The following is a 15,896-nucleotide window of genomic DNA, read 5'->3' on the forward strand; positions in this document are numbered from 1 at the left end:
TGCACATTGTTGATATACAGCTGCATAATAGCCACAGAGGCACTGACAACTCAGGCAAAGTTCATAATTAGCTGGTCTTATATAGAGATGGTAGTTTTTCCTCCTGGTTTCTTCCTGGAAAACAAGCAAATGGACCTGAAGAATACATGCAATTAATGGCCATAATGTACCAGCACACAATTCTGAAACAGCCATCATTTGCCTCTGGTGGATGTTAAGCAGTAAATAGGTTGTGCAATTCTTTATCAGAATACGAATCATGAAAATAGTTTTGGCAGTAGTGGTAGGTGTATTATTTCTAAAGAAATTGTATTTTAAAGATAGTTTTTCAAATTATTCAGTTAGGCTGACTTTAAAATTATATTTTACATTGTTAAGTAAAAAAATAAAATAATAGAATTAATATTGTTTTAAGCATATGTTATTTTTTATAGTCACGTAGTGAATTGGAGCAACAGTCAATTGACACAGCCAGTACATCAGATGCTGTATCGTTTATTACTTATGTTCAGTCACTGAAGCGGAAGATGAAAACGTGGGAAAAACAAGTTGAGGTTAGTAGTACTAATAAAATGACTTAAGTTTTAACTCTGAACCATATTTAAGCTACATATTGTCTTATCATCAGTATAGTGGTCAGTAGACGCAATAGTCATTAGCAGTGTTATTGTTCAATGTTTGTGGCACTTGAAAAATGAACTCTGTCTTGCTCACGAAAAGCTTAGTTTGATTTTAATGTCTTTATGAAGTTACTGTTAATTTTCTTGCAATAAATGCTAGATCTCCTTTGCAGCTCATGTACATTATTCATTTATGTATTGAGTTTGAGTACTTACCATTTTGTGGCAATTGAAAAAAAAAAATCATGGCTTCAATTAATATTTTAATGTACTGTTTTGCTTTGTGGCCATTTCAGCATAATTTAATGCATTCCAAACCAAAATGAGGGCTATCACAATTGCAAGGGACCATTATCACACCAGGTTATTAAAGTAGATCACAATGAGAATTAACACACATTTTTATTAATGTGTGAAAGCATCCTAAGATTAGTTAAATAGTTGTCAATATGCACTTTTTTATGAATACTGGGTGATCAAAATTAAAGTATTCCTGTTTTAGGCCTTGTGGAGCAAAACCTAGTAATCCAAATGTTGCAGAACGTTGCAGAAATACATTTTGCACCATGCAAAAGTGATACTGAAGGGGAGGAAAAATAGTTCCAAAATCCACCACTGGGGTGATGTGCTAAATATAGATGTAGTAATTTTTCTGTGTAAGAAGGAGAAAAGTGACATAAGCATAAATAACATTTTTATTCACTTCCACTATGCAGTCATGGGCTTTACTGTTCAATGTTTGAGGGTAGTAGACAGAGTTGAAGTTTAGAGGGCACATTGCTAAAGTAGCTGGGGTAGCTCATAGGATTACTTGGTTACTGAAGAGCACACTAACAAGCAGAGATAAGGGAGTTATCATTCCTCTTTATAAAATCTTGATATGACCATGTCTGAATTACTGTGCTCAGGTTTGGTCATGTGGGTTTCTTGCAAATGAGGTATTGGAGGAGAAAGCAGAGGTGAGTGACGAAGTTGATCAGTAGTCTGTGGAATGCTACTATGAGGATAGATTGAGAGTTTGTAGGTTTGTAAAAAAAAAAAAAAAAACAATTTGATGCACAGTGTGTTCAATGGCAAAATGCAGCTGGCCTGGACTGATTGTACACATGATGTGTTACGCTGTCTTTCAGCACTGGCAAGGATGATCCCTATAAACCCTGTCTTTGAGAAATCCCCAGAACCAAAAGTCACAGCGGGGTCAGATCAGGTGGCCATGCAGTGGGAAACACATGGCTGATCACTCTAGTTTCCGTGAAATGTTCTTAAAGAATCTGTTATATGGGTTAATCGATGAGTGGAGGGGACCTCATCCTACATGAAAATAACTGAATCATGCATAGGCGCTGCTGTAGTTGTGGTACAACAAAATTATCATATTGTGATACCTCTCAGCAGTAATTGAGCAGGTCACAGGACCTGACTGGTGAATGTCCTCAAAGAATAATGTCAAATGATAAACAAAGCTCTAAACCTGCACCAGACAGTAACTTTGGGTGAATGCAAAGGTATTTATTAAATTACATTCAGGTTTTGCATAGCTATACCTGGCAGTTGTATTCGCAGCTGCATTCAGGTGAAAGTGAGTCTCATCTGCGCACAAAATTATCCATGGCCATACAGCGTCCAATTGCACTCAAGCAAGGAATGTTAAAGTGAATGTCAGTTGACTTTTAAAGTCCTGTGGGCACAACTCATGTGTCAGGGTTATCTTGAATGGATGGAAATGCAAAATCATATGTGGAATTTTTCAGACAGTTGTGTAAGGCACGTCTTGCACCATCCAATCCTTTAAATCAGGAGTTGTCAACACAGCGCCTGCAATGAATTTTTAGTGCACCCTCAGAGAAATTATTGCAAAGTGCTTTATTTGTGCCTATTAAGACAAGAGATCACTGATCATAAGTAGTTTGAGTTGTTGACCTCATCTAGTTATCAACGACTGCTCTCACTACCCTTCACACCACTTCTAAACGTTGCTAGAGCCCTTTGTTTTTTAGTATGTGTGTTTGTTGAATCACTTCTGCTATCAGTGCAAATATAAAATACTTTGTTTGCAAAGATATTTTTAACCCTTTATAATGGATAAACATGAAAGGAAAAAAATGTACTATTTTAATAACGATTGGGCGGAAGAGCATTGTTTTATCAATCTTAATGGCAAATGTATTTGTTTATTATGCAATAATAGTGTGGCTATTTCTAAAAAAAAGTAATATAGAAAGACATTTCAAAACCATTCATGCCAATTTTAATTTTGACTATCCACTGAAATATTATTATTATGTGACACCTCCAGGGAGTCCAAAGACTTATTGAGGGAGAGTGTGCCAACCTCATCGAATGATTGATCCCTTCCAACTACTAACCACGCTCAAACTTGCTTAACTTTTTGCATGAGCCATTAGTAGCAGAGGCTCATCCATTACTAAACAGCAAAGTTTTTTTACTAAATCGTTGCCACAGTCAAAAGCAGCAACAGATCTCAACTTACAGACTGACATTTGGATAATTGTTTAAGAGCAGGTACTTCAAACTATATGCTTGATTATAAAAAATTAGCAGATGATGTACAATGCCAGGTTTCTCATTAAATCCTATTGAATTTATATTTTTTGCATTCATTTATTATTTTATTTTTTATGCTATTTTATAATCATTCATATATGACAAAAATTTTAATATTATTTTATTAAAATAATTTTAATATTATTTTAATGAAATAATATTAAAATTTGAAATCTCATTTTTTCTTAAAAACAAATCATAGACTCTCTGAGCCTGAAATGAGAGAAAAAATGCATCTGTCATGAGCCCTCTGTAATTTTCAAATTTTGTATTGCACTCTTCATATTAAAAAGGTTGCCAACCTCTGCTTTAAATAACTTGATATAGTATCTGCACTGCAGGAACCATTGCTGTTATTCGTGGTCTGCTCCACAGCAGCAGTAGCAACTTTGTTCGCTTGTGAACTGATTGATATTAGACCACTGCCAGATCTATCTCCCAATGATCCCATTTCTTGAAAATGACTAATCATTCATCACAGTTCGCATGGAGACAGTGGACCTTGTTGACATTTATTCAAGTGACGAAATTTGTGCAGCGTAGCAACAGCATTGCAATTGGTGAGGTGGTACAGCTTCATGAGCAGTGGTACAGCTTCATGAGCAAAGCATATTGGGAGAAGGTTATTATTATTGCATGGGTACCACCTAAGACTCTTTGTGGGAAACCCAAACTATTGACACCATATCTAATCTACCTCTCCTTGAAACCATTGTAATAAATTCAGTTTAATCCTTTATCCAAATGTAAGCAAACAAAGTTTGCGCCTGAAGTATCTTCATGACTGATGCAACTCGTGGTAAAGGTGGAACAAGCTCTCGTCACTTGTCTTAGTATCTCCTTGCAGACATGTATAATGCTATTGATTAAGGGAAGTCCTGAAGATACCTCAGGTGCAAATTTGTTTGCTTACACGTGGTAAAGGATTAAACTAAATTTATTATAGTCTAACCAAGTGTAAAAACACTTCTAACATCTTTCTCTCTAATTCAGAGTAATTTAATAATAAGGTGAGACGCCTTTTGGCAACTTGTATAGGTAAATATGACTTCTCCATTACTTCCACCTTTGTATGTATCACCACCCCTGGGTCTGACTCCCACTGATGAGGCCTCAATAAATGTTGAAACCGGTCTGGGTAGTGACCCTTCCTTTAATGCATAGCATTATATATGTCTGCAAGGAGATGTGCTTTGCATTATGGGAGATACTAAGACAAGTGATGAGAGCTTGGTCCACCTTTACCACGAGCTGCTTCAGTCCTGAAGATACTTCAGGTGCAAACTTTGTTTGCTTACACTTGGATAAAGGATTAAACTAAATTTGTCATTAACTAAGTGGAGAAAGTGTGGGAGAAGCATACTGTCCTATAATAACATAGTATTAATAGTGAAATATGATCAGTAGAAGTCATATGCCTGATGTGCAGTAAATCACCGGAGAAAAAACTAGTGAACCAGTTGCAAAGGTCAGAAGGTGGATCATAAAATGGTGGCTTGATATTAAGTCAGTACGCCATACCTGATTAAATGCCTTGAGAATTTCATTTGTGACCATATTAGGTTCAAACAATCTGGTCATCTGTTGAATGAGTGGAATTCATGTTGGTGATATTTCTAAGTAGTGAAGCGTTTTGTTGATTTTTTTTTTTTTTTTTGAGTGAATTGAAGTGAGAAATGGGCTCTGTCAGCTCTCTTCCATGCTCTTGGATAGATATGACAGCTCGTGTAGGTGATATGGGATGAGCACTAATTTTTAAGCACGGTTGTGCTGGATTCCACCAACTGAGAAAGTGGTATCAAGACAAATGAGTTTTTCTGATTTCTTCCTAAGAAGCTGCTTATGATTGGTATAAGTTATAATGGGAAGTGATTTTCTTAATCATCTGTACAAAAGTTGGAGGAGAGAACTGATGCCAAGTGGTATCAGTTCTCTGTTTTTCTGTGATATTATTCATGATTCTTGAAGGCTCTTATAGTTCGCCCACCGATTAAAGATCCTTCGACACTTCTGTGCATCTCAGAAAAAGGAGAATCCATTCCGATAATAAGGTAATCAGTCCGTATTGTGGGATGAGTTGTTTATTATTACCGGTCAGAAAATTAACTTCTCTTTTATGATTATTGTAGTTAACTATGTTGCTTGTATAACAGTTGGAAAATTTTACCTATTAAGCACGTGATTTTGCGTGTTGGCGACCAATTCGGACGTCCTTCATTTCTTTCTCCCCTTCAGCATGAATCGACTATTCTTGGAAAGACGCGAAGCAGGGACCTACAAACGGTGGGCGAACTATACTGGGTGTAACCTAGTAAGAGGCTTGGTGAGGTATACGAACCTTTCATACATCATTTTCTTTTAAAACGATGCACTTTTTTTTATCTTAAATCATCTGCACAAATTTTATTTTAGACCAATCTGAAAATGACACTCTTAACGAATATATGCATATTGTGTTTGAATGTAGTGTTAATGGCTGCCTATTGCTGTTTCTCATTTAGCACCACCCAATAATAAGAGAGAAATTAGTTGGAACATTAAATTAGCTGTATACAAGACAGTGTTCAAACCAATGTTAAATTGTGGATCTGAGAGCTGAGACTGAAGTAAAACACTTGACCAAAGACTAGAGACCGCGGATAGGAGAGTCCTGAGAAAAATTAGAGGCGTGAATAGATGGCATTGATGACAATATTATATCAAAAACGAGGATATTAGGAAAGAACTTGACATTATTAGCATCCAGGAATGTGTTAGCCGAGCTAATCTCAGGTGGTATGGTCACTTAAACAGAATAGGCGAAGAAAGATTAGCAAAACAAGCATTCTCTGCCAGGTTGGCAGGAAAACGACCCAGAGGAAGACCAAGATATAGGTGGATTGGTATGGTACAATGTGCCTTAGACGATAGAAATATAAGATTTGACATTGTTGGAGTCTTGAATCAGTCTCTTACTAGTCTTGACAAGTAACAGACTGATTTGGAGGAAAATCGTAGATAGGAAGTTAGTAATGATGTAAATTTTTCACATACATTTTTTCATGTAGTAATATCATATCCTGTACACCCCCTTGAGGGTACATGGCAGGAATTTGATGATGATGATGAATTATATCAAGGAACTCATATGTTCAAGGAACATATCAGTTCCTTTTCTATTTCCTTGAAATACAAAGATAATTTTTAAAGTTCCCTTTTTCTTGTGGATACGTCTTCCTTATCTTTGAACACAGAAAGTTCACTACTTTGGAGTTTTACGGTGTTTAACTAGAATATGTTTGCTGGCTTAATGTATCAAAAGGAACTGTCCATTACTTTGGAACTATATATCACTTATCTATACCAAAAGTTCCTTTGAAAAATTCATTAATTTTTGGGATAACTGTGCTCTTTTCCACCTTTTTGACTTGAGAATTCCATTAAATCATATTTCTCCCCTAAACTTCCAACTTTCAGAATATATTTCTTTCTAATCAACACGATAGCTCTTCTGTTATTATTATTTGACACCTCTAGAGAGTCCAAGACTCATAGACAGATTATTCTCTCTAATTATATCAACTTCCTCTTCAGAAATACAAACTTTGTATTTCTACTGCCTGGCTAGTAACATGGTGGTGAGACGTAAGTAAAACCATTGCTTGTTGTTATAAACAAGATTATTGTTCTTTAATAGCATGAACATATCGAAAGTTCAATATTTTCATTGAACATTAGTGTAAATTTTTGTTTTCAATATTGTTTGTCACAGAAATAAAAACAAAATTCAAGGTGACTTCTTTTTACAAATAAATATCACAATTAAACGACGGTACATTGCACCCTTCAATTAGAAAAGGCCTAAGTTCGATTCTCGTCATGATGGGAGGAATCTTTCTATGGACTTTTTCAATCAAAGGTGAGTTAGCCAATCTCATACGGAGGTAGCAGGGTTTTTTCTCTCGGAAACTCTGGTTTTTCATCCCGCATACAGACAAATCGGCCCTTCAGAACACGCGCAATTTACCGACAAAAAAATACTAGCTGTGGTGTAGTGATTGTGGGCAGTAGATGCCATTGATGTAGGTGATTGGTAGTAGAGGTTCTGTGTAGTAGTGGAGACGGAGAGTTATACAGTAGGTGTCTTCCCGTGATGAGTCTTCGGACTCCTTGGAGGTGTCATGAATAATAATAAACAGTTTGTGACAGGCCATAACTATACAAAGATTTCTTGTATATATGTATAATGTTACTAAAGAAATTTTGAAATACAATAAATGCATTATACATTTAGGAAATGTTTACATAAATAATAAAACTAAAAGTTCCTTTTTATTTAGTTATTTATTCAAAATCAACTGTTGCTATCAATTTAAAAAAAAAAAAAAAGTGAAATAATCTGACATTGCTAAATAGCAGATATCCTACAGTCCCAACCATCCTACAGTACATAGCTATGCTAAGAGAAATTCACTATAGCAAACTGTCTACTTATAACACTGTTTCTGTAGTTCTTTAAGATTTTTATAGTGGCAGTTGACTGTATAGGCAATTGAATGTTAGTATTTAATCTGATTAATAAGATTTGAAAGAAAATTGTTCTTCTGGTCCTGTTGTCCTTAAAAGTTTTCTCTAGTGAGGATTAACTATGTATTGTAGATTAATGTGTAATTAAAAAAAAACTATTACTAAAAAGTAATTAACCTGAAAAAAATAAGATTTGAAAGAAAATTGTTGATTGAAGCTAGTATTGTTGTCAACCAATATGACTATAGTAATACCTTGTTTATCTTTATTGTTATTATTACTTGACACCTCCTGGGAGTCCAAGGACTCATTGTGGGAGGGCACACTACCTCGCTAAATACAAGTAGTCCTCGACTTACGACAGGGTTCTGTTCCACTGTCTCCGTAAGTCGATTCTGACATAAATTGAGGACTTCTTTAATTCTTGATTTCTGTTATAATATTTTCATAAATTAGGTTTCTATTTAACTTAAAACATTTTTAACTTAAATTTAATTTAAGTTAAAAATGTCTAAATTATTTATTAGCACATATCCATATCAATACAAAATTAAGAAAGAAAAATTTGAGAAAACAATGCATAAACACATATCAGAAATGATGCACTTACTTTAATTTGATATTCCTTTAAATATTAGTTAACATAAACCAAAAACTTATTAACGATGTCTTTAAACAGGTGAGTAAATGTCACTCATTTGGATAATATGGTTATTTCTCACGGTCAGGAGTAGCTTTTTTAATCCGAAAATTGGTTAATGTTGCCTGTTGGGTTTTTTTCCTTTTTCTCTTCGTATATTTTGCGATAACATCTGACTGCTTTTTGACTTTGGTGAGGTAATCAGTGTCTTGATCCATATTTTTGAGTAGCTGAAGTCCTAGATTTAGTTCAGAAAATATTTCAGCAATCCTTTTACAGTAAATTTTTTTAATGATTTCTATTTTTCATCTTCCTCATTATTCTTTTCTTCTACAACTCTTTCGTTTTGGAAAAGCAAGTATCGATCAGTCAGTTCACCTTCTTTGCGATCTGCTAATTCTTCTGTATTGGTAATATTGATTTCTAGATCCAGTTTTCTTTCAATTTCAACGATTTCTTCACCAATTTGTTCTAACATACTATGCTCGTTGTACTCTTCGAGTGACTCCTGCAGTAGTAACCTCTTCCAAATTCCTCGTATACATTGTTTCGATACTTCCTTCCATGAAGTTCCAATGTTCTGGATACATTGGTTAATATCGTAATTTTTCCAAAAATCGTGTAATATTATAGCATCAATCATTGTCCATTGCTGTTATTGCTTGAGAAAATGTAGTTTTACGATAATATGTCTTGAATGTAGCAATCGAACCTTGATCCATAGGTTGAATCACAGCTGTTGTATTGGGTGATAGATACATCACATTTATATTTTCTTTAAAATCGCCGATGTGAAGAGGATGTCCCTGAGCATTGTCAAGCAGCAATGGAATGTTTTTTCAGGACAGAAGACACATATTTCTGGAATAAAACAATTTAAGAACTAGTCTTTGAATAAAACAATTGTCATCCAAGCCTTAGGATTACTCCTATAGTAAACCGGCAACTTATTCTTGTCAGTGTTTTTCAAAGCTGGAGTGTTGTGAATGGTAAACAAGAAATGGTGTTAATATAAAACCAGCAGCATTTCCTTCAAGAAGAAGCGTAATCCTATCTTTAAATGCCTTAAAACCAGGCACCAATGTAGCTTCTCTGTGAATGTAAGTTCGTTCTGGCATTCTTTTCCAGAACAGTCAAGTTTCATCTATGTTAAAATTCTGCCCTTTCATTTTTTTTTTTTCTTCAGATTTTTCTTGAAAATTTTGGCAGTTTCAAAATCGGAACTAGCAGCTTCTCCTGTCATTCGTATGTTAAGTAAGTTAAACCGACTTTTGAATCGATAAAACCAACCTTTATTAGCATTAAATGTATGCTCGCCATATTTATCTTCTTGTTGTTTCCTTAAATCGTCAAATAGGCTGCATGCTTTTGTTTGAATTGTAAACAAACTGAGAGGAATATTCTTGTTGATTGATCATCTATCCATATCATTAAAAGCTTCTCCATTTAATGAATTGGCCCATCTCTTTTTTTTTCATTAAAATTGTACATTTCATATTAACTGCCTCTTTAGCTGCCTTTATTATTCTTGATTTATCTTTTATAATTGTTGAAACAGTTGAACGATAGTTTTTCTTCTCGTGCTATTTCACTAGATTTCTTTCCTTTGTCATATGCTTTAATGACCTTCATTTTAACATCTAAATTTAAAGCTCAGTAGTATTACTTCTCTTACTGAATATGATAGGGTTATGATGAGATACAAAAATTGAAATGAGAGAAATGAACACTTCAACTGCTGATTAGCAACTAACGTGCCAAAGACTGTGATAAGTTAGAAGTGGATGAATCATAGCAGCGGCTATTGCATATTGGTGATAGGCTTTTCTTGTTGACTAATGGTGATGCCTATACAAAAGCAATGTGATACATGTATGTATATGCTGGTGGCAAAGTTAAATTAGAGAATTTTTAATAATAATTTTTGGACGTCATAAGTGCTAATCGTCATAAGTTGAGGACTACATGTATATCTCATCCTCTCCACTACTACTATTACTTCATTCTCTGACACTACTCCCATCAATGCCACCTATCACCCATCATCAACAACAACAGTATTTTTTGTCTGTAAATTGCATGTGTTCTGAAGGCCGATTTGTCTGTACACAGGATGAAAAACTTGAGTTTCTGGGAGAAAAAACTCTGCCACCACTGTATGAGATCTGTTAACTCACCTTCAACTGAAAAAAGTCCATATAAGGATTCTCCTTGTCACGACGAGAATCAAACCCAGTTCTTTTTCAATCCATAAGTGACCAACAATTTATCTGTAGCTAGGAGGAATTTGAGAGAAATTTAATACAGATTCGTTTAGTGATCATTTATTCACATAGGGTTACTAAAAGTTGACATTGTCAAAAGTATATAAAAATTTGAAAGAGGGTGACCTTCTGGAAGACTCAGAGTCACATTGAATGGTCTTGGAGGCCACATGTGAGCCATGGGCTTGGGAGACCTCTGGTTATAAGTGGGTCCCATGCCATAACCTAACCTGTTTCTTATAATTTTCTCAATCTTATAAATACAAATTTACAAAATAACATTAAATCTCATTTAGATTGTATTAAAATATTGATTGCTGTTGACTTTCTTCTTGTGGCATTATTCCTGTGTTGTGTGTTCATATTCACATAAAAAACCTTCAGTAAATGCATTATTTTTAAAAATAAATCATTAATTTTATTCATTAAATTAAATTTGATAAATAAGAAAAAAAATTGTTTTACATTTATAACAGTTAAAATATTTGCTTAGTTTTTTCAAGTTACTTTCTTTCTTTACAGTGTTACAAAGAAGGCCAGCGTATTCTTGAGAGACAACGTTTTCAATTTCCAAACTCATGGCTTCATGTAGATAACATTGAAGGAGAATGGTCTGCTTTCAATGAGATCATCCGTCGCAAAGATGCATCAATTCAAACACAGGTTGCCAGTTTACAAATGAAGATAGTTGCCGAAGATAAAGCAGTCGAATCTCGTACCAATGATCTACTTGCTGACTGGGAAAAGAGTAAACCAGTTGAAGTAAGTGTAGTCCTTCAATCTTTTATCGTTTACAAATGTGATCTTTCTTCCATTAGACTGGTATGGATATTAGTGATTGTCTTTAGGTTGGAGATGAACTTTATCATCCAGTATCAAACTGTCAAGCTTATTGAGGCTGAAGTAGTTTAAAATTTCATGTTTGGTTTCTACAGCAAGATGTTTGGGCTTTGCAAAAAATAAAAAAATACACTTCACTAAATGAACAAAATAGGAAAAAAAAATCCTTAGCCCTCTCAACCTTTCATGAATGGGAATCATGAAAAAAGACTTCTAATGAAAAATCTTTTGTTTTGATTATATCATACATATATTCATGATTCCAAATCCCTATTATATATCACTTTAACATTATATTACTCCACTCCATTAGTCTTCAGAGATCAAGATTTTTTGATATGAGTGAAATATATCACACTTAAGTGGCCTCAAATTATTCACATTTTATTTTGAAAAGATTGATTTTCATTCCTTGTTTAATCTATTGCTTTAGTCATCTTTTCTCTTTTATATTAGACATGTTATCTCTAGATACCTATTCAGATGTATTGTGTAAAATAATACATTGATGGGAAGGGTGGGGATGCTTAAGGGTCAAATCTGAATAACTGAGAGGAGACGTCCCCTTAGCCTTCAAAGGAATGTGGAGACCCAACCAGAGCTTCTGACCTAATGTCCAATCCACACCTTCTCATGGTGCACCCTGCTGGTATCTATGTGGATACTGAACGAATAAGGATGGGCTGGCAATTTGGGATTTAGCCGACCAAATTGTATTCTTATTGGCTTAAACCAAAATATAGAATGATGGTACAACATGACAGAATTTCATGCCGGCTGGTGCGTCGCCTGGTTAAACAAGGCCCCCATTATTTTTGACAAGAAACCAGGGTAAACAGCGAAAAGTCAGCTACTGGAACAAATCTGAAAACACACCCCAACTCATCACCAGAGTTCAAGATCTGTACTATCAACATAAGAAGCCTGAATGGCAAAGAAATGGAGCTAGCTGAGGAATTGGATAAGTACCAGATTGACATAATAGGGATGACTGAAACAAAAAAAGACAAAAACTGACGAGATTTTTCTGAGCAATAAATACAAAATGTTATATTCAGTCAATGACAATCAAGGAAAAGAAGGAGTAACCGTAGTATTCAACACTAAATACAAGGCTAATCTTCTGGAATGGCAGGCATTCTCAAGTGGAGTGATGTGGGCAAATATAAGAATGGGAAACTGGACAATGAGATTTATTTTGTGCCTATCGTCCCACAGAAAGTACTAAAGTAGAAGTAGAGAAATTTTTTGAGGCTTTAGAGAAAGCAACTGACACAATGAAAAAGGAAAAGTTGGTCCTAGTTGGGGATCTAAATAGCAGAGTAGGAAATGATTGTGTGACATGCAAAAACATTTTAGAAAAATTTGGAGAAAAGAGCAAAGCTAATAATAATAATAATGGTGAATACCTGTTGGATTTCTGCTCAGGACAGGGACTGGTTATTACTAACACAATATTCCAACATAATAATGTTCACAAATTCACATGGAGAGAACAGGCAATGGAGAGAAGAGGCAAGGAATAAGAAAAAGTCTCACTGACTATGTTATTGTTGATAGTGATGTTTTCTCATTAGCGCAGGACACCAGAGTGTACACAGAATTTGGAATTCTCGTAGAAAGGCTTATACGTTGATTATTCATGATTATTAATTAACTTAAGGAATTCACACCCTAGAATATAAATTTAATAAACTTCAATATATATTTCCAATATTTTGGCAACATCACATTGCCATCTTCAAAGGAACTTAAAATAAATACACGTGCACGCAGGCACTACACACAGTAAATGAGGTACGAAGCAGGTGGCCTAGGATGTAAAGAGGGATCTCTGATAATTAATGTTTCCCAAGTTTTGGGAAGTTTTATGAAACTGGATACGTTTTCATAAAACTTACGGTTGCATAAAACTTCCCAAAATTTGGTAAACATTAATTATCAGAGATCCCTCTTTACATCCTAGGCCATCTGCAAATGCCCATAGAGGGTGCAGCACCTAGATAGGACTTTAGTTTCATTTACTTGTTTTACTTATCATTGTATTGTATTTGCGTGTTTTGTTACAAAAAGGTTTTTGTAATCCCTGAAGATGTCTCTGTGACTGAGACAAAATATTGGAAGCATTAAAGTTAGTTTTAATCCTTTCTTAGTGCTGATAATATTCCATTAAACCTCCAACATGAATTCTTCACAGCACTTAAGCCTCTACACACAAACTCTTGCGACATGCACTGGATGTGCTTGGAAACACATAATCTGCATAAAGAAAAGAGCTAAGTTTGACATCTCCAATTTTAATATCAGGTTTAATGTCAATTTCTTTCATAAAGCAATTCACATAGATAATGGATAATAGTGGAGATAATGTGTGTCCCTGCCTTACATTTGATTTTACATCAAAACATTTTGTATTTCCTTCAATTCTAACTCCTGACTTACAACTTAAATATACACTGTGTGTTACTCTGTATAATGTTCCATTTACCCCATTAAATTTTAGTGTTTTGAAAAGCTTTTCTCTGGGCACCATGCTGTATGGCTTTTCCAGATCTACAAACTTTAAGTATAGATCCTTGTCATATTCCCATGATTTCTCAACTATTTGCTGTAAAGTGAAAATCTGATCTTGACAACCTCTATTTGGCCAGAACCCAGCTAGTTCAAGTTTCTCTTCCACAATCTTTTTCAAGTATCCTTGTATAAATCATACCTGGAACACTTAGTACAGAAATTACTCTGTAATTCTCACATTCAATTTTATTCCCTTATAAATGGGAACTGTGAGCGCTCTACCCCATCATCAGCCACTTTCTGGCCAATGTTGGATGAAGGCCTCTCCCAAAGTCTTCCATTCAATCCTATCTTGAGCCTTTCTATGAGGGTAGTCTGAAAAGTTCTTGGCCTCAACCATAGATGGCAACACTATCAGCAAGATTTTTTTTTTTCTTTCTCAAGTTGGTAATAAGTTGTCATAAGCATCCATGTGAAATTGCAAGCCATTCTATCTAGTAGTTTGTTTTATACTGTCTGAAGCTGTTTGAAGCAAAAGTGTTGTTTGCATCTCTTGAAATGGATAAAATTGAATATTGTGCAGTTATAAAATTCTTTGTAAAAGAAGGTTTAATGCCAAAAGAAATTCATTCAAAGTTCATAAAAGTTTATGGGCACTCTTCTCCTTCGTTTTTGACAATTAAGAAATGGGCTGCCCAGTTTAAACATGGCTATACTAGCCTTGAAGATGATCCATGTGAAGGATGTCCAAAAAAGTGTAACACTAGAAATCATTGATCAAGTGCACGATATGGTATTGGATAACTGCCGAGTCAAAGTGCGTGAAATTGCTGAGACTATAGGCATTTCAACAGAATGTGTAGGATATATTTTGCATGAAGAATTGCAAATGAAAAAGCTTTGCGCAAGATGGGTGCCACACTTGCTCACAGCAGATCAAAAATGCATTCACATGAAAATCTCTGAACAGTGCTGAGCATTTTAACAAGAATAAAACTCATTTTGTGCTTTGATTTATTACTATGGATGAGACTTGGATTCACCATTACACACCAGAATCAAAACAGCAGTCAGAACAGTGGACTTCAGCACCAAAGAGGACAAAGTCGGTTCCATCAGCAGGAAAGGTCATGGCATCAGTGTTTTGGAATGCCAAAGGTATTTTTTTTTTAGTAATTATCTTGAAAAGGGTAAAACAATAACCAGAGAATATTATTCCGATGTTTTAACCAGACTAGACAAAAAAATCCGCGAGAAAAGACCTGGTTTGCAGAAGAAAAAAATCATCTTTCATTAGGACATTGTACCTGCCCACAAAAGTGTTTTGGCAATGGCAATTTTTGGCAATTAGGAAATCTGTGCTGTGAATTGTTGGAACATTCACCCTATTCCTCAGATTTGTCTCCCTCTGACATCTATCTCTTCCCAAAACTAAAACTCTTCCTCAGTGGTCAGCGTTTTTCTTCGAATCAAGTGGTGATTGCAGCTGTAGAGGGGTATTTTGCCGATCTTACTGAGAACCAGTACAGGGACAGGATAATGGTGCTGGAGCATCACTGGAATAAATGTATCAGTCTTGAGGGAGATTATGTTGAAACATAAAAATAATTTTGAAATTATAAATCTGTTTTTTCATTGTTAGGCCGAGAACATTTCAGACCAACTTATGCCATTGAGTTCCTGCCATCTCTTTAATCTCATCCTTCCACTGTCTCTTTGGTCTTCCTGCAGTTCTTTCCATCTGTAGTATAACAATTCTTATATCAACTTTGTCCATTTGGATCTTTTAATGGCTGTTAATGTCTCTCACCCTAGTCCGAGCTCTGACCCAAGTATGGTATAGACTGAGTAATGATCTTTCCATTTTCTTCTGGGTAATCCTCAAGTTGTAGGTCAATTTTTAAGTCAGTCCACATCTCGTTTCCATATGTCATCACTGGAAATATA

At 35.0% G+C, this 15,896-nt stretch overlaps 1 protein-coding gene across 1 annotated transcript in view; it reads left to right on the forward strand.

Annotated features, from left to right (window-relative positions):
- Dhc64C (dynein heavy chain, cytoplasmic) overlaps positions 1-15,896 on the forward strand; it is a 1,087,706-nt gene that overhangs the window by 240,138 nt on the left and 831,672 nt on the right. The window contains exons 22-23 of the mRNA XM_090398628.1: positions 435-554; positions 11,118-11,357. Of these exons, the coding sequence (XP_090254754.1) occupies positions 435-554; positions 11,118-11,357 (360 nt within the window). The remainder of the gene's footprint in view (positions 1-434; positions 555-11,117; positions 11,358-15,896) is intronic.

The sequence above is a fragment of the Typopeltis vanoorti genome, chromosome 10, assembly GCF_054136105.1.
Source record: "Typopeltis vanoorti isolate ZY-2024b chromosome 10, IOZ_Tvanoo_1.0, whole genome shotgun sequence".
In the NCBI taxonomy this organism is placed as follows: Eukaryota; Metazoa; Arthropoda; class Arachnida; order Uropygi; family Thelyphonidae; genus Typopeltis; species Typopeltis vanoorti.